General features: G+C 43.0%; 1 protein-coding gene across 3 annotated transcripts in view; it reads right to left on the minus strand.

Moving 5' to 3' along the window:
• Znf609 (zinc finger protein 609) overlaps positions 1 to 19,863 on the minus strand; it is a 131,835-nt gene that overhangs the window by 18,513 nt on the left and 93,459 nt on the right. For all 3 annotated transcript variants that reach the window (XM_048332836.1, XM_048332833.1, XM_048332834.1), the window contains one exon: positions 16,336 to 16,561. In XM_048332836.1, coding sequence (XP_048188793.1) covers positions 16,336 to 16,561 — 226 coding nt within the window. The remainder of the gene's footprint in view (positions 1 to 16,335; positions 16,562 to 19,863) is intronic.

Genomic DNA, 19,863 nt, shown 5'->3' on the forward strand with positions numbered 1-19,863 from the left:
TGATCCTTATTCCTTTCTGACCTCTTTTCAACATAGGACCTAGAAAGATCCTGTTAAAGCCTCAGTATTTCTGGACAGTGTTGGCTCATACCTATAATCCTAGCTACTCAGGAGGCTGAGATCTGAGGATTGCAGTTCAAAGCTATCCCAGACAGGAAAGTCAATGAGACTCTTACCTACAATAAATCACTCAGAAAAAGCCGGAAGTGGTGCTGTAGCTCAAGCAGTAGAGCTGTATCTAGCTTTGAGCAAAAAGCAGCTCAGGGACAGCACCCAGGCCTTGAGTTCAAGGCCCAGGACTGCCACTCTCCCCCACACCCCCCAAAAAAAAACCATGTATGCACACATATATGTGCTCTCTCACGCTCTCTGCCTCCCCAACTAAAGTTGTTTTGTTTTTTGTCAGTCCTGGGGCTTGGACTCAGAGCTTGAGCACTGTCGCTGGCTTTGTTTTGCTCAAAGCTAGCACTCTACCACTTGAGCCACAGCTCCACTTCTGGCTTTATCTATATATGTGGTGCTGAGGAATTGAACCCAGGGCTTAATGTATGTGAGGCAAGCACTTTACCACTAGGCCATATTCCCAGCCCCTAACCAACCAAAGAAGTTGATTGTAAATAGGATTTGGGGGATGAAGGGAAAGTAAAAATAATACTAAATTACACTAACAATATTGAAATGCATTGTGAATGTGTGAAGATTGCATAAGAAATCTCACTGAAGCTGGGCACCAGTGGCTCATGTCTATAACCCTAGCTTATTCAGGAGGCTGAGATCTGAGGATCTAGTTCAAAGCCAGCCCTAGCAGGAAGTCTGTGAGTCGCGTGTCTCCAATTAACTACCAGAAAACGAGAAGTGGTGCTGTGGCTCAAGTAGCAGAGCGTTAGCCTTAAGCTAAAGAGCTTAGGGACAGTGTCCAGGCCCAGAGTTCAAGCCCCACAACTGACAAAAAAAAAAAAAAAAAAAAAAAGGAAGGAAGGAAGGAAGGAAGGAAGGAAGGAAGGAAGGAAGCAAGGAAGGAATCTCACTGAAAGCAATAAAGGGTGGGGGAACAAGGAAAGAGAACATATTTAGTTAAACATTATAGAACTTGAAAAAATGTAAAACAGGGGCTGGGGATATAGCCTAGTGGCAAGAGTGCCTGCCTCGGATACACGAGGCCCTAGGTTCGATTCCCCAGGACCACATATACAGAAAACGGCCAGAAGCGGCGCTGTGGCTCAAGTGGCAGAGTGCTAGCCTTGAGCGGGAAGAAGCCAGGGACAGTGCTCAGGCCCGGAGTCCAAGGCCCAGGACTGGCCAAAAAAATAAATAAATAAAAAATAAAAAAAATAAAAAATGTAAAACAAAACCAAAAAGACAGCACACTTTTCACTAAATATTAAAGTAATTTTAAAAGTAATTTTTCATGAAAACACACTAATATGGAGAAGATTCATTAGTATTTGATAATTCATTCTAGGAGTTAAAACTCATGACCTTATTCCTAAGCAGGTGCTCTACCACTTGAATCATACCTCCAGTCTTAATAGCCTTATTTTTCAAATGGAGTCTTGTATTTAATTTTTTTCTTTCCTTCCTTCCTTTCCTTTTTTTTTTTTTTGCCAGTCCTGGGGCTTGAACTCAGGGCCCAAGCACTGTCCCTGGTTTCTTTTTGCTTAAGGCTAGCACTCTACCACTCCAGCCACAATGTCCCTCTGGCTTTTTCTATATACGTGGTGTTGAGGAGTCAAAGCCAGGGCTTCATGTATACAAGGCAAGCACTCTGCTACTAGGCCATATTCCCAGCCCCAAGGTCTTGTATTTATGATTGGGCCTTGACTGTGGTCCTCATATTTATGCTGCCTGCCTAGCACAATATGTATGACAGGCATACAGCACTACTCTCAGCTTTTTATTAAGTTGATTTGAACATGGATCTTCCTGGTCTCTATCTCTAGATAAGCTGGAATGACAGGCATGAGCCACTGTGTCCAGTGAATTATTTCAGTAAATTATTATATATTATCATAACAATGCATATTTAAGTCTCTTATTTTAATTGCTAATATTATTAATAATGTACCATATTAATAATCTACTATTATCAAATGATATAAAGGAAATCTCTTTTAGGTCCTCAACTTTTTATGTTTCTTTGAGAGAGGGTCTCACATGATGGCCCAGGCTGACCTCAAACTCCTGATCCTCTTGTTTCTTCCTACCAATTGCAGGAGTCCACCAACACACAGTAATTGGGTAGGTGGGGGGTGGGGGGGAGCAGATAAGTTCTAGGGCTTAAACTCAGTGCCTCAAGCTCTTGCTCAGCTTGTTGTTCATGGCTGGTATTCTACCACTTAAGCAATACCTCCAGCTCAGCATTTTTCTGGTGAACTGGAGACAGAATCTCACAGACTTTGCAGCTGGAGCTGGTTTTGGACTGTGAATCCTCCAGGTTTCAGCCTCCTGGGTAACTATGATTATAGTTGAGCTATCTGCACCCTGCTTGAATAATTTTTAAGATAAGTGAAAAGGGTTCCTGAGACCAAAAGGCTTGAGAAATGCTAAAGGTATAATACAGAGAGAGGCAGTGCTTTAGTTCTGCTTCTTTAAAAGAAAGTTATGTAAATTGTTGCTATCTTCATGCTGAGAGACAGAAAGCTGGGGACCAGCCAGTTCTTCTATTGCTGTCTGTTTTGCCTTCCAACTGCCTGCGCCCAGTCAGAATTTTCTGTTGTAAGAATTCTGCGTCCGGGCTGGGAATATGGCTTAGTGGTAGGGTGCTTGCCTACCATGCATGAAGCCCTGGTTTTGATTCCTCAGTGCCACATATATAGAGAAAGCCAGAGGTGGTGCTGTGGCTGAAAGTGGTAAAATGCTAATGCTAGGTTTGAGCAAAAAGAAGCCAGAGACAGTACTCAGGCCATGAGTTCAAGCCCCAGGACTGGCAAAAAAAAAAAAAAAAATTCTGCATCCTGGGCTAGGAATGTGTCTTAGTGGTAGAGAGTTTGCCTTGCATGCATGAAGCCATGGGTTCGATTCCTCAGCACCACATAAACAGAAAGGGCCAGAAGTGGCGCTGTGGCTCAAGAGGCAGAGTGCTGGCCTTGAGCAAAAAAAAAAAAAAAAAAAAAAAAAAAAAAAAAGCTAGGGACTGTGCTCAGGCCCTGAGTCCCAAGCCCCAGCTCTGGGGGGGGGGGGGGGGGGGGGGGAATTCTGTATCCTGAAGAGAAGCAGCAGCTGATCTTGTAAAACAAGCTGGAAACTTTGGGCATAACCAGGAAGGAACATGGGTTGAAATCTCTTGAAATAATGTATCCTTTCTATATTCCCACTACACATACTTGAAGCATTACTGGATATACAAAAGGAAAAAGAAAAAGAAATGTGATTACTCAACTCCAAGTTTAATTCTATTTGGGGGAAGAGGAATAAATATGAACTACTATTGTTAAAACAATGACAAGGAACAACTAGTTGGTCAAATGTAGTGGTGCATACCTGTCTCTCCAAATGCTTGATAGCCTGAGCCTGAGACAGGAGTTTGAGGCCAGCCTGGGCAACATAGTAATACCCTATCTCAAAACCCAAACCAACTAAACAAACAAAACAACAACCATATACTAAGACACAAGCTGGTGGCTCACACCTATATCAGGAAATCAAGGTCTAAGGATTTCAGTTTGAAGCAAGTTTAGAACAAATCAGACTCTTATCTCCCAATTAACTAGCAAAAAAGCTGGAATTGGAAGTATGCATCAAGACTTGAGAGAGCTCAAGGCCCTGAGTTCAAGTCCCAGTACCAGCACAAAACCAACCAACCAGGGATGGGGAATATGGCTTAGTGGTAGTGTGCCTGCCTAGCATGCATGAACTCCTCAGTACCACATAAACAGAAAAAGCCAGAAGTGGCACTGTGGCTTAAGTGGTGGTAGAGCGCTAGTGCTAACCTTGAGCAAAAGCAGCCCTGGGATAGTGCCCAGGCCCTGAGTTCAGGTTCCAGGACTGGCAAAAACAACAACAAAACCACACAACCAAATTCTACATTATTGTGGTAGCCATGGAGTGTTACAGTCAGAGAAAGAATACATGATTTAGTAAGCCCTGAAAGGTTTGGGATGAATATAACAAATAAGGAAGTGTGAGACTGGAGAGATAAATGGAGGCTGTCAGAAATTTCAAATATTTCCTCTAGGTGGTGCTGAAGCAACCACATGGTCATCAATGTCAAGTGTCCTTCAAAGGTTAAGAGACGAGGTAATTTATAAATCATTAACACCTTGATGACTCTGCTACCAATTTTATAGCACTCTGAATACCTGTCTAGTATACTGTGAAATTCTGGGCATTATCAAGAGATTAAATTTACAGATAAATAACACAGACCTTAGTAGCTTTTAAACCTACAAAGAGCTCCTAAATCAAAGATGGAAGTGTCACACTGAATAAATTTATCTCTGCACCCAGAAAGTTTATATTATAGAATGAAAAAAACCTCTAAGATACAGCAGATGACATTATTACAAGCTACACTAACCACTACTAATTCAGAATCATAAGAATGCATAAAGTAGGTAGTGGATATTTTAGCCTGCCTAAGAATGTAAGGGGCTTTTTTTTTTTTTTTGGAGGGGGGAGGAGAGTCATGGAGCTTGAACTCAGAGCCTGGGTACTCTCCCCTGAGCTCTTTTGCTCAAGGCTCACCATTTGAGCCAGTGCTACTTCATTTTCTGGTGGTTAATTGGAAATAAAGTCTCACAGACTTTCCTGGCCCAGCTGGATCCTCGGATCTCAGCCTCCTGAGTAGCTAGGATTACAGGAGTGAGTCACTGGTGGGTGTCTGGCTAGTAAGGAACTCTTTTTTAACAGTCTTGCCATGCAATCCAGGCTGACCTGTAACTCACGATCCTTCTGCCTTAGCCCCCTGAGTACTGTTATTATAGATATATGTCTACAAGACTACCAGGGTTTTGGATTTTTTTTCTTTCTGTTCCTGAGCTTTTGTGCTCAAGGCTAGTGCTCTACCACTTGAACCACAGTTCCATTTCTGACTCTCTGGTGGTTAGTTGGAGATAACTGGACTTTCCTACACTGGCTGGCTCCAAACTGCTATCCTCAGATCTCAACCTTGAAGTAGCTAGGATTACAGGCATAAGCTACTGGTGCCTGCCTAAGACTCTATAACATTTTAAAATAAACTTATTGCAGTATGTACATATACTCAACTGGCTTCTGGAGCCAAATGGAAGCCCTGGTTTCCAAGCAGTGCCTGGTGCTGGTCACTCAGCCTTGGAAGACTGATAGTGCACTTAAATGTGTAGTGTTTTGGCTAATACAGTATAATGAGAGAAAAATGTAAACGAGGAATAGGTTACCTCATGTTATGATTTAAAAATAAATCTTCTGAGTAACTGAATTTCTGGTACACTGAGTTGGCTGGTGGTTGTGACAGCAGTTAAGGAAACGGTGAGGTGATACACATGACAGAAACAAAACAACTTCTACTTCCTTGGCAAGAGAGAAGCAATTCACACAAAATTATAGCTGGGGTTCTGGAACACACCTGTGAGAACACTCTACCCACGCATCCATTACCAGCGATCACTGCCAAGCCTTTAGGTGATCTCAGATACTTTCTCCTTGACACCTCCTGCCATAAGTCTTTTCTCTCCAAGGCCAGGGAGGATATGGCTGGGAAACACCCACATCAAGCAGGAGCTGAGTGCCATGGCCCCCTTCTCCAGTCTAACCTCCAAGTAGCAGGTGCCTATTGCAGTTCCTGGTTTCCTACTTAAACATAGGTGGAGCCGGATGCCAGTGGCTCATGCCTGTAATCCTACTCAGAAGGTTGAGATCTGAGAATCATGATTCGAAGCCAGCCTGGGCTGAGAAGTCCCATGAGACCCTTATCTCCAATGAACCACTAGAAAACCAGAAGTAGTGCTGTGGCTCAAAGTGGAAGAGTGCTAAACTTGAGTGAAAAGAGCTCAGCTACAGCACCCAGGCCCTGAGTACAAGCCCTACAACCACTACCACCAACAACAAAAAGTCAGGTTAAAGCTGCTATGGTATATATAGCTGCTTTTTTGTTTGTTTGGTTTTTGCCAGTCCTGGGGCCTGAACTCAGGGCCTGAGTACTGCCCCTGGCTTCTCTCTCTTTTTTTTTTTTTTTTGCTCATGGCTAGCATTCTACTACTTGAGCCACAGCGCCACTTCCGGCTTTTTCTATATATGTAGTGCTGAGGAATCAAACCCAGGGGGCTTCATGTATATGAGGCGAGCACTTTACCACTAGGCCATAGTCCCAGCCCCTTTTTGTGTTGGTTGTGAAGGGTGAACTTGGTCGGCCTGGGCACTGTCCTTGAGCACCTTTTGGTTAAGGCTAGCACTCTACTACTTTGAGCCACAATGCCACTCCTGCTTTTCTGGTGGTTAATTGGAGATAAGAGGACCACTGGCTAGGGGCCAGTGGCTCACACCTGTAATCCTAGCTACTCAGGGGACTGAGATCTGAGGATTGCAGTTTGAAGCTGTCCGGGGCAGAAAAGTCCCCACACAATGGGAGACAGCGCCCAGGCCCTGAGTTAAAATCTCATAACCCCCTCTCCACCCCCAAAGGAAAAAAAAGCGTGCCACAGACTTTCCGGCCTAGGCTGGCTTTGAATTTTGATCCTCACATCCCAACCTCCTGAGTAGCTAGGATTATAGGCATGAACTACCAGAAGCTGGCCCTAGCTGCCTTTTTACCTAGTCATTTTTTGTTGGTGGTGCTGATCCTAGGGTATGAACTCCAAGACCTGGGCCATGTCTCTGAGCTTTGTTGCTCAAGGCTAATGCTTTACCACTTACGCCATAGCTCCACTTTTTTTTTTTTTTTTTTTTTTTGCGGTTAATTGGAGATGAGAGTTTCACTTTCCTGCCTGGGCTGACTTCTAACCTAGATCCTCAGACCTCAGAATTCAGAGTAGCTAGGCTAACAGGTCTGAGCCACCTGCCGCAGGCCCGAATCACCTTTTTAGGAAAGACTGGAAATAAGCTAAGCACTATAATGTAGTCAAAAGTGCTCCTTTGGTTCTCAATAATATGACATCTACTGATTGATTATATCATCGACAGGGATCTTACAACACATTTTAAGACGATAGCTTAGTTTTAGTAAAATTTCCTGAAAAATGAGCTATATACAAAGCACATGAGCAAAACTATCCCACAGTTCTTAGGAACCATAGTTCCTATTAGTATTTAGTATCACATGGCAAAAATGTTGCAGAGTAGTATTTCTTGTCATCTCAGCCCATTTAAAAGCAAACACAGCCAGCTTTAGGCGAAGTTAAGATGTTCTTTGCTGGGTGAGACTGAATGGAATTCATTGTATACATGTGTGGAAATGTCACAATGAGACCTCCCTTGTATAACTAATGTATACTAAGGGCATGGGCTTAATAATGAAATCTAACATTTTCTTTCTTTGTAACAGTTCTTTGTAAAGTTCAAAATAGGTAACATCAACCTATGTTAGCAGTCAGAACTGATGGAGGCGGGGTGTGTTAGGGATTATGAAAGGGCTGTGACACTCTAGTGTTTCTTCATCTAGGTTCTGGAACATGCAGTGTGTGCACTTAGAAAATTCAGTGGCCTGAGTCAGGCATTGGTGGCTGATGCCTGTAATCCTGGCTAGTCAGGAGGTTGCCATCTGAGGTTCATGGTTCAAAGCTAGCCTTGGCAGGAAAGTCTGTGAGACTCTTATCTCCAATTAACCACCAGAAAACTAGAAGTGGCGCTGTGGCTTGAGCTGAAGAGCTCAGAGACAGCTCCCAAGCCCAGAGTTCAAACCCCATGACTGCCCCCCCACAAAAAAAAATAGAAAAAAAATTCAATAACCTGCACACTTATGCGGCACTCACATATTGTGCAATAAAACCTAACACAGAAAGAAACCAAACCTGTGGATTCATGAGTTATATAGGTCAGTGCTGGGGCGAGGGGTGACAAAGCAGGCAGTGCCAGAATCAGCTGAGCTGGGGGCTACGTTTATACTTTAGACAGTCTTCCCAGCCTTCAGGTCAGTAGTGTCTAGGATGAAGCGCAGTAAAACATGGGGGAGATGGAAGGTTCCACTTTCTTCACCTGTCCTTTCTCCACATTAATCCGTGATTATTCAGATCATTTATCTAATTCTAAGGAGAAACCTAAAAGCTGAATGATGTGGGACATTTTTCAAAAGGTGGAGGTAATTAGTCTAATGAGGAAGCAGGTTGTTCACTGAATTGGTTTGGGGTTAAAAGTTTGATTATGAGTTCAATGAAGGAGAAAGCTGTTTGATAGTCTTTAGTCTTCTTTTCGAAAGATAACCTGCCAAAGCAAATAAGAGTGCAACTTGGGGAGAGCAGTTCACTCCATTTTTTACCATAGCCTTTTGATCATATAGTTGTTGCTATGGAGAAGGCTATGAAGGCAGTAACTAAAGGAAATAAAGGATCTGGTAGGGGTAAGCACAGGAATAGTGGATTAAATAAAAAATTCCTTAAGCAATTAGCAAATAGCAGGACCTTTAAATGACATATTTTTCATGTTTTTCCTAATTCTTGCTCCTCGGAAAGTACATGGGCCTAGTTTGCCACTATAATTTACCTCAAAAACAGAGAACCCTGAATGGGCCTAACAAAGCCTAAGCCTGACAGGCAAAATACAATGCCATTTAGCAACGCTGCCGCATGCCAGGAGGAACCAGCTACCTACCCACCCTATCCTGAGGAAATTATCTCCAGCTGCCTAAATTATAAAGTTGATACCCTGTGATTTCTTTGTTCTGTAAAGCCTAAGGGAGATGCGATAATGAGGTATCAGAAGAAGTAGAGAACAGGGGGAGGGGGTGTTGGGGAGGGAAAGGAATAAGGAGAGGGAAAGGAAAGGGGTGGAGGGAGAAGTTACTGATATTAAGAAGCACAGGCAGTCTCAGTAGCAACAAGCCTGGGAGCAAAGATCTGCCTGAACTGGTCTGAAACTGCTGCCATAGGAGAAAAGGCTAGTTGCCAAGTTTGTTAACAGCTTTGCCCACTATTGTTACAGCAGCATTACCCACCAAGGAAAGGCTAGGGCTGTCACCAAAGAGCTAGACATCTTCTAGATCATATGACAACTAATAACAATAAAGATTACATCCCCTCTTCTGTCCTACACACATGATCAGTGTGTACATATCAGAGTTAGGAGGACTACAGGTATCATGTAGTCAAACCTTATTTTATAAGTAAGGAAACTAAGGCCCAAACAAGGAAAATGACCCAAGCAACAGTGTAAGAAAATCCCAACACTGGGGGCTGGGAATATGGCCTAGTGGCAAGAGTGCTTGCCTCGTATACATGAAGCCCTGGGTTCGATTCCTCAGCGACACATATACACAAAAAGGCCAGAAATGGCGCTGTGGCTCAAGTGGCAGAGTGCTAGCTAGCCTTGAGCAAAAAGAAGCCAGGGATAGTGCTCAAGCCTGAGTCCAAGGCCCAGGACTGGCAAAAAACAAAACAAAACAAAAAAAATAAAATCCCAACACTGGGCTGGGAATGTGGCTTAGTGGTAGAGTGCTCACCATGCGTGCATGAAGTCCTGGGTTCGATTCCTCAGTACCAGAAAAACCAGAAAAAGCTGGAAGTGGGGCAGGCTGTGGTTCAGGTGGTAGAGTGCTAGTCTTAAGCACAGAGAGGCTAGAGAGGCTCAGGGACAGAGCCTAGGCCCTGAGTTCAAGCCCCAAGACCCGCAAAAACAAACAAAAAAGCACCCCAAACCCAACACTCTGAAATGGGGCCTTTCTCCTTGCAATCATACTTCCAAACTAAACTAGCCAGGGCTAGTCATCAGTGTCATGTCATACATGGACTATAATGCCTAGACATCACTCATCTGCTGAATGTTAAGTATCAGGAAATACATTATTTATTAAACAATGACATTAGTAACAAAATAGGCCAGTGTCTGTGTGTAAGAATTTTTGTTACTGACATCAAAAGAATCTAATTTGGAAACAAGCTTACTTATCTGCCAGCCCACAGCCAGGCCACCTGTACTGCTTGTCTATGTTTTGCTAGGTGGAAAGGAGGAGGTGAGAAGAGGTGGGTGAGAACAAATAAAATGGGGGCATCTCTTTCCCTTGAAGATTAGACTGCTTTGCAAAATGAAACCTAGAAAATCACGTGACTGAAATTTTTCCTTAGGGCTTCAGGATTTAAATATATGAAAAGTGGACAGATCACATATTCGATGAGGATATAAATAAACATGTCAGGCTCTAAGTATCCACTGAGACTAAGTAAGCTGCTAGGTGTTGGCTGTTGTTTTGGGTGGAGGAGGGGTGGGAGAAGTGGATGTATTGATTTCCCTAATGTTTTCTTTGTGTGGCTGCTGTTGCCATGTGGGGTGGTCTGTTGCTATGAAGAGTTGTGGTGCCAGACAATGGCTGCTAGGCTTTTTATGACTGTGCTATTGGGTAGAGCTGTTTTTGCAGGCATCAGGCTAGGCAGCCAGGAAAGCTTGGTCACCATGTACCATCTCTCTAGGTGAGTGCTGCCTGAGGTAAGCCTGAAGGTGAAAGGGCATTAATTATAGCCTATGAGAAAGAAAAACCAGCAGCTGGGTACCATCTCACTTTTCCAGTACAAATATTAAAAGTTATGTATTTCAGAGCTCATTCCTACACTGCAACGTCAGAATCGATCTCAATAAACAAAAGTAACTACCAAGGTTAACGTTTTCAAGAAGAAAGATGAATAAAACTTCCCTTTCCCCTACAGATAAAGACACATAGCCAATTCTGCAGGAGATGAGGATGAAGAATCACTGGGTCAGGTTGTCAGCAGAGCTACCACAGGCAAACTAACTTCCTGTTAAGCAAAACCACTGCTTATTACTCTGATAATGAGAAAAAGAAAAACCCACAGACCAAAGAGCAGAGCTCAACCACAGAGTTTGATGCAGGGCCAAATGTCTTCCTGAGTAACAGGGGCTGGAGTATAGAGAAGTCACCATGGATCTGTTCAGATGTGAGCTCCTTTCCCACTCTCTTCCCACACAATTACTATTCCATCTCATAGCATATACACATAAATACTATCCAAAATTATAAGCCACTAATTATAATCACTACATTTATTTCACCCCATACTACTTCCCCTTTCTTTTCTTTTTCTTTCTTTCTTTCTTTTTTTTTGGGGGGGGAGGGGGGGGTGCAATCCTGGTACTTGGACTCAGGGCCTGAGCACTGTCCTTGGCTTCTTTTTGCTCAAGGCTAGCACTCTGCTACTTGAGCCACAGCACCACTTCTGGCCTTTTCTACATGTGTGGTGCTGAGGAATCGAACCCAGGGCTTCATGTATACAAGGCAAGCACTCTTGCCACTAGGCCATATTCCCAACCCCTCTTTTCTTTTTCTTTTTGTCAGTTGTGGGGCTTGAACTTGGCGTGGGTGCTATCCCTGAGCTCTTCAGCTCAAGGCTAGTGCTCTACCACATGAGCCACAGCACCACTTCTGGTCTTCTGGTGGTTAATTGGAGATAAAGAGTCTTTCAAGAGTTTCTTGCCTGGGCTGGCTTTGAGCCTCAATGCTCAGATCTCAGCCTCCTGAGTAGCTAGGATTACAGGCGTGAGTAACCAGTGCCTGACTTGGGCCACTGAATTTTCTAAGTGTACACACTACATGTTCCAGAACCTAGATGAAGAAACACTACAGTGTCAGAGCCTTTTTCATATTTCCCAACCTTGCCTGGTCTGGCTGGCTTCAAACTGCAATCGTCAGAGATATCTGCCTCCTAGGTAGCTAGGATTTTATAGGTGTGAGCCACCAGCACTTGGCTGCATTGGGTATTCTTAACAGTCTGAAGGACAGACTGAGTCAAGGAGGAGCTTTTGCAGTGCTGGCTGAATTAGAAACAGCCTAAAGAGAAGGGATCTGCAAAAAACTTTCAAAATGTCCCTGGGGTGAAGTCTAACATGAAAGATAGGAAGAGAAGTGGAAAGAAAGAGAAATACTATAGAATGAAAGGCAAAGAAACCAAGAATCACTGCTACTATGACCCCTATACTTGTTCTTCAGTTCTACAGGGGCCTTAGCATCTTCCATTCTATCCACTGGCCAAGTCTTCACAGCTTCTTTCTAAGCTGGAAGAACTATTCTGTTTGAAGATAGCAGTTTTCTGGCCAAAAAAAAAAAAAAAAAAAAAAAAAAAAAACCCATCAGATGCAGACATAAAGCATAAAGGCCTAGAAATGTTTTTCAAAGCATCTCTGTGTAGTTCTTATTAACCTGAGGACCGACTCAGTACTCTAGATCTTATAATCTTTAGGGAATCATTTTTGCAGAAAATATTCTGTGACTTGAAAAGGAAAGTGAACCAACCATGATCTCAATCAGACCTCTGCCAACTGAAAATTGAGACAAGACTCTCTGGGATGGCCAGCAAACAAAAGGAAGTAGAGTATATCATTGTAGAGTAGTTTTTTTCCCCTTGGAAGGAGAAGAAAAAAGTGTGAAGAGAAGAACTAAGCCTTGAAATATGATATAGTAAATGGGAGAAAAATCTATTATTAAAAATAGAACTGTAAGGCCAGGTGCCAGTGGCTCATGCCTGCAATCCTAGCTACTGGAGAGGATGAGATCTGAGGATTGAGGTTCGAAACCAGCCCAGGCAGGAAAGGCTGTGAGACTCTTTTCTCCAATTAACCACTAGAAAACTGATGGTGTTGTGGCTCAAGTGGTAAAGCGCTAGCCTTGAGAAAAAGAGCTCAGATATAGTAGGCAGGCTCTGAGTACAAAAGCCCAATGACCGACAAAAAAAAAAAAAAAAAAAAAAACTATAGCCAGGCGCTAGTGGCTCACATTTGTAATCCTAGCTATGCAGGAGGCTGAGGTCTGAGGTTCAAAGCCAGCCCAGGTAGGGCTTATTAATCACCAGAAAACTGAAAGTGGAGCTTGTAGGTCAAAGTCGTAGAGGGCTAGCCTTGAGCAGAAGAGTCAGGGACAGTGGCCAGGCCCTGACCTCCAGTCCCACTGTTGTGCCAAGGCGCAAAACCACCACCAAGAAGACCACCGAGACTCAGACATTCCGAAATGCAAAAGCAAGGCAAGGCTTTATTTAACGAGCTGCCAACTCGGGCCTCGTCCTACCCACCGACACAGCGGAGGTTAGGAGGCAGCCTCGAGCTGTGATTACACAGGGCTTATAAAGGCAAAGAACAAGGTTACAACAATCAGCTGTTCAAGCAAGCAAGATTAGGACACAGGTACAAATCTGATTGGCTCAGGGTTCGATTCTAAAATGGGGCTCACGTGGTAAAATGGGGTTCACGTGGTAAAGTAGGGCCTGACTTCAAAGTCTGGCACTTCACCACAACAGATTACCAAAAAGAAAAAAAGAACTACAAAACTACAAAACGAAACCAATCAAACTTATAAGATTTATTCTGACTGTGAGAGAAGTTTGGAAATTATTATGACACGATTACTAAATTAAAGCAATATTATAATATCTGCTGAATATTTTAGCATAGCTCCAGAAATAACAGTGACATGGAGGCATTCATTTATTCACTCAAAAAAAATTTCTTGAGATAGGATCTATGTAGCCCACGGTGGCCAGGAGCTCACTACGTAGTCCAGGTTGGCCTCAAGCTTTCCCATTCTCCTGCCTTATCCTCCCCAGGTGCTAGGATTCAAGGCGTATGTCACCTCACTCAGCTTGTTTTTTTTTTTTCATTTTTGTTTGAGTCAAATACTTTTGAGAGCACATTAGAGGTGTTAAGTTTTGGTGACAAAATAGAGAGTCTAGCTAGATGCCAGTGACTCGTGTTTAATTCTAGCTACTCAGGAGGCTGAAATCTGTGGATCATGGTTCAGAGCCAGCCCAAGCAAGAAAGTTCGGGAGACTTTTATCTCCAATTACCTACCACACCCCCCCCACCCCCCGCCAAAAAAAGAAGGGCTGGAAGTGGTAGAGTAGCAGCTTTGAGCTAAAAAGGGACAGCTGGGAACCAGTGGCTTATCTCTGTAATCCTAGCTACTCAGAAGGCTGAGATCCGAGGATCACAGTTTGAAGCCAATCTGGGCAGCAAATGTGTGAAACTCTTATCTCCAATAAACTACTAAAAAAGCCAAAGTGGCGCTGTGGCTCAAGTGGCAGAGTGCTAGCCTTGAGCAAAAGCAGCTCAGGGGCAGCACTCACGCTCTCAGTTTAAGTTCCAAGACTGTCACCAAAACATAAATTAAAAAAGCTAAAAGACAGAGCCCAGGTTCCTTAGTTCAAGTCCTAATACTAGCACAACACAGCAACAACAGCGTCACTGAGCTCATAAGATTTTCTAAAACAGTGTTTGAAAAGCTGGGCATGGAGGTTCATGCCTATAATCTTAGCAGGGAAGTAGAGGGGAGAGGATACGAGGGCAAAAAATTGGGGTGGGGGGAGAGAAAGGGAAACAAAGGCAAGAAGGCAAGAAGTAGGAACGAGTGGAGGGAGAGAGGAGGAGGAAAAGAAATCATAGGATATATTAAGAGCACCTAAAGCCAGTGGCCAGTGGCACATACCTGTAATCTTAGCTACTCAGGAGGCTGAGATCTTAGGACTGAGGTTTGAAGCCAGCCTGGGCAGGAAAGTTCCCGAGACTCTTATCTCCAATGAACCAGCAAAAAGTAGAAAGTGAAGATGTGGCTCACGACACAGGTAGCCTGAGCAGAAAAGCTAAGGAAGTGCACCCAAGGCCTGAATTCAAGCCCCAGTACACACACACACACACACACACACACACACACACACACACTCTTAAGGAACACACACACACACACACACACAATTGAGGAATGTGGTCATTGGTTGATAGTGACAAGTAAACAATAAGAATGCCCTTCAGAGTCAAAAAGAAAAGAAAAATTTGTCCTATCCTTATGGCAGGGAGGAAATTGATATATTCAATATATTTAGGCAAGGGGTCCTGAAGGTTGCTTAATAAGTACATAGATGGTCTTTTTTTTTTTTTTCACTATGGTCTCAGGCGCACAGTAAAACTGCATCAGCAATATTCTTGAATGCTGAAGATTTATTATATTCCTAATGATGAGACTGCTAAGAATACAGAATTCTTTACCTGGAACACATCAGCACCCATTTGCCTAGAGGACCTGGAATACCGAACAACAAAATATTCAAGGAAACAGAATTCTGGTAGAATAACTAGAATAAAATGCCTAAATTTCTTACATTTTCTATTTTTTTCTTTCTTTCCTCCCCCCCGCCCCCCCCCCCCGCCTTTTGTAGCATAGGGACTTGAAATTACAGCCTTGCACTTGCTAGGTAGGTGCTTTTACTATTGAGCCACGTTTCTAGCCCTAAAATGGCTGAATTTCTATTGGCAGACTGATTAGTTAGCTCTGTGATAATCAGAGATAATTAGCTGTGTTCCTCTGGGCCTGTAGACTCCTCAGAGTGAGGATGCTTTGAAAATCTGGCTACCGATGCAGAAACACGATGGGACTCTGAGACCCAGCCTCTCCAATCACATATATTTTGATGAAGATTTGGATTCTTTATTCAAAGAATATTCTGGAGAATCCTATTGCCACAAGATGTTACCAAGGGATCTGAAATACTTGGTTAAATACCCTTGCACTTTGATTCCACATTTGTTTAGGTTTATGAACTTCCAAAAACAGAAGAGATCTGTTTTCAGTAATCAATGGAACATATAAGAAGCCTGGATGATAGCCTTGGGCAGCAGCAACCTACAGCAAGTCAACTGTTTGGTTTATGGAAGCCTGAAAACTAGACCATGTAAACATTTCCCTGTTGATCTGGCTTAGAAAGTCTGTGCCAAGTGACAGATGCATTAAGTGGTGTAGGTGGCTGGGCAATGAGGCAACCAGTGGAAGGAAGGAGTTGGCCACACTTGTATGTGTAACACATTGGCACTGGCACTCTTTAGGAGAAGGAGACTTTGCTAAGGAGTTTGCTGCTATCCTCTGTGCAGGCATTGCCAGCAAGATGTGGACCTAAGGCTTTCTACAACTATTTGGCAGTATATACAACAGTAAGCACCTTCTGGCTCTTCTGCTAGAGCAGGTTGAGATGGGATGGGAAAGCATGTATAGGACTTACCATCTTCTTTTTTTTTTTTTTTTGCCAGTCCTGGGGCTTGGACTCAGGGCCTGAGCACTGTCCCTGGCTTCTTCTTGCTCAAGGCTAGCACTCTGCCACTTGAGCCACAGCGCCACTTCTGGCCATTTTCTGTATATGTGGTGCTGGGGAATCGAACCTAGGGCCTCATGTATACGAGGCAAGCACTCTTGCCACTAGGCCATATCCCCAGCCCCCAAGGACTTACCATCTTCTGTTTCCTGCCACACAATGCCTTCAAGGTTGACGCTGGTTCCAGGTTCACAGGGGCCCAAGCACTCAGGCTCTGTGGCTAGAGCCACGTCACATGTGTTGACCCCGACTGATCGGGTTCGAACCATGATCTGCTCACAGGGGGATGAGATGTCATTATTGACTACTGGCACCAAAAGGTGCAGTGGTAGCACCGCTGGCGTGGAGACAGGGGACTCCATCTGTGGAAGAAGAGAAAGCAGTAGCTGAGTTTCAGGTTCATTTAAAGGAGACAACTAAATATTTAAAATATGAAATATATTAGAGAATATTTAATCGAGTCCTACATTCTTTGCTACCCAGTGCAGTAGAGATATATGTCCTTCTCTTCAAGTTCTAGCTCATGATACCACTACAAATGTAGAAGTTTAGATGAGAGCACCCTGTGCTAAGAGACACATAGGAATAGACAGACACATACACACATATTCATTTGGTCATTTGTTGGGCTTAAACTCAGGGCCTGGGCACTGTCCCGGAGCTCTTTGGAGCAAGGTTAGTGTTCTGCCACTTAAAGCTGCAGCTCCACTTCAGTTTTTGGTGGCTAACTGGAGATAAGAATCTCAAGGACTCTCCTGCCTGGGCTGGTTTTGAACTGGATCCTCAGATCTCAGCCTCCTGAGTAGGTAGAAATAAGGGCATGAGCCACCGGCACCTGGCTCTATTTTTTCTTGTCTCATTAAAATTCTCTAGTGAAAGAAGAATCAGCGCCAATTTTGATTATATTAAAGCATCTAACTAAGAAAAGACTCGGCTTCTGGGGTATTTTGCTGTTACCATTATTGCTTCTTGCTAATCTAGTATGTGGGTGTATATGTATATACATATGTGTATATACACACACACACGTGTGCATGGGCGTGCGTGCACACACATATTGGTGCTGGTCCTGGGGCCTGAGCTGGAACCTCCACCTCCAGCTTTTTGGTGGTTAATTGGAGAAAAGTGTCTCACAGACTTTTCTGCTCAGGCTGGCTTCAAACCACAGTCCTCAGATCTCTGTTTCCTAGGATTATAGGCATGAGCCACTAGCAGCCAACTAACAACCAGCATATTAATCATATTGTATAAATATAAGTGGGGACAAAGGAATATTCAGATTTAGCAAGCCCATGATTCCTAATGATCTTAGGTGCTTTAATACAACTTTAGCTAGAAGGAAATATACTTAAAAGATATAGGAGAGCTGGGAGCAATCTAACAGGATTTTCTGACCCTCAGAGATTGTAACAGTGTGTGGTTAATGAGAATGGCATTTTGGAGTGGGACTCTAACATCAGATTTATCTGTAAGAAACAGTAGGTGCTATTACTATCCAGGAGCCAATCCACAGCAATCTGAAGATACAACTGACAGTGTAAACAGAGATAAAAAATGGTTAAAACACCAGAGATAACACAGAAGTTGTAATGGAGAGGGTAATGGGCTCTCTCCACTCTCTCAAATGTTATCAAAGTAGCACTCAATGCATATATAAACTTATTTAGTTTGAAGATTAGGAGGATACCAATTAGTAAACCTATAAAACAAGAGTCAAGGATTGGGACTCTTTCTCCTTATGAAAGATTTGTAGTTAGGATAAATATAGCTCTTGAATAGTGATTCAGAGAGTTGTACATATATCCACAATCCAAACGTCTGGACAGTTCTGCACTGGAGCTCTGGTTCTGAGAGAATTTGCTACATAACAACCACTCTATTGATAATCCACCACTTCTTTCTCCCCACCTTCCTAACCTCAAAAACTAGTTTAGAAGCTTTCTGGATACTGCCTCTACTTTGGCAGCTGGCTCTGACTTTTTGGCCTATAAAGTAATCAACATTTCATCTTAACAATGAATGTTAGACCCCAGACTGCTCCTACACTGATTCTGATTAACTCTGGCCCCTGAATAGTTGCTATAACATTATCCTTATTGCTTATACACACACACACTCTCTCTCTCTCTCTCACTCACACACACACTCACACACACACACACACACACACACACACACACATCTTACTCTACCTTTTTTAAAAAAACAATAAAATGGAAGTAGGAGCCTGCATAGTAAATCTTCTGCCAAAGTCATGCTTTGCTTTTTTGAAAATGGGGAATTAATAATTTAAATTGGCAACCTTCTTAGGATGTGGTTGATTTTGAAAGACTTTTTATGTATAAATCTGGAGGCTATAAACACAGAAAATGTAAACTGGAATCTCCTCCCTACTGATCCTTTGCAGTGTCTGAATATGGTTCTAATCCTTAAGCTCATTCAGGAACATTGTAAGAAACTCTTGAGAGTCACTAGGAAAGGAAAATTAGAGAAAGACAATTCAGATCATCTTTTCTTGGCTGCCTCTGCAAAGAATTGAGATAGAAGCAATTTCACAGTCGGTATATTTTTTTTTCCTTTTCTTTTGATACCAGGACTTAAAGTAGCACTCTTGCTGCGCTTGAGCCAAACCTCTAGTCCACCACTTTGCTAGTTAACTGGAGATAGAATCTTGTGGACTTTTCTGCTTTGGTGGCTTTGTACTGTGATGTGCCAGGTCTCAGCCTCTTGGGTAGCTAGGATTACAGGTGTGAGCCAGGGCACCCACCCAGTGTGTGCTTTTCTTTCGCTTAGGTTTTTTCCTTTTTCTATACTTTTTTCCACTGGCAAGATAAATTCTTGCAAGGTCCCCTCCCTCTCTCTTTCCCTTCCTTTTTTGCCAGTCCTGGGGCTTGAAGTTAGGGCCTGAACACTGTACCTATCTTCTTTTTGCTTAAGGCTAGCACTTTACCTCTTGAGCCTTTTCTGTTTATGTGATGCTGAGGAATCAAACCCAGGGTTTGATGCATGCTAGGCAAGCACTCTACCACTAAGCCACATTCCCAGCTTTCAAGGTCCTCTTTCTTGTGCAAAGAAACTGACCTCAGCCTTCTAGGTTACTCCTGTGAAGTTGTTGATTGCCATGCTTGCACGTGTACTGTTGCCAATCTGTTCCAATAACTGAGACAGCAATTCCAGACACAAAAGGCAAGTCCCCAGGGAGACATCCCCCTCAGTCTCTCTCCTCACTCAACTAGCCAACAGGAAAAGCTCTTCCCTGAAAGTGGCTTCTTTCCCGGCTAATATGTTCTAGATAAAGCCAAGCCTCCCAATATAGAATACAACATACAAATGTAAATTGTAAACAACAGTTCTATTGCCTTTAAGCAATATGTTATTTAAACCTTGCTACAAATATCTGAAGAACCACTGGCTGCTAAGAATAACATAATTTACTAATACATGAGGAACTGATAAACATATATATACCAACAATACTACCCAAAAGAGCTTAGGGTCTCTTTTGTATGAGGATAACTTTATTTCATTATTTACTTAGTAAAAAGAGAGCTTGTGTATGGAAAAGTGAAGGTATTTCTATTTGGGTTTGGAATTATTTGTTTCCCTCTAGTTTGCAATAGAAATCTCAAGAGGTCACACTCTAGGGATGACCTGTCAGCTGAAC

This window comes from Perognathus longimembris, chromosome 23 (assembly GCF_023159225.1).
Source record: "Perognathus longimembris pacificus isolate PPM17 chromosome 23, ASM2315922v1, whole genome shotgun sequence".
NCBI classification, from domain to species: Eukaryota; Metazoa; Chordata; class Mammalia; order Rodentia; family Heteromyidae; genus Perognathus; species Perognathus longimembris.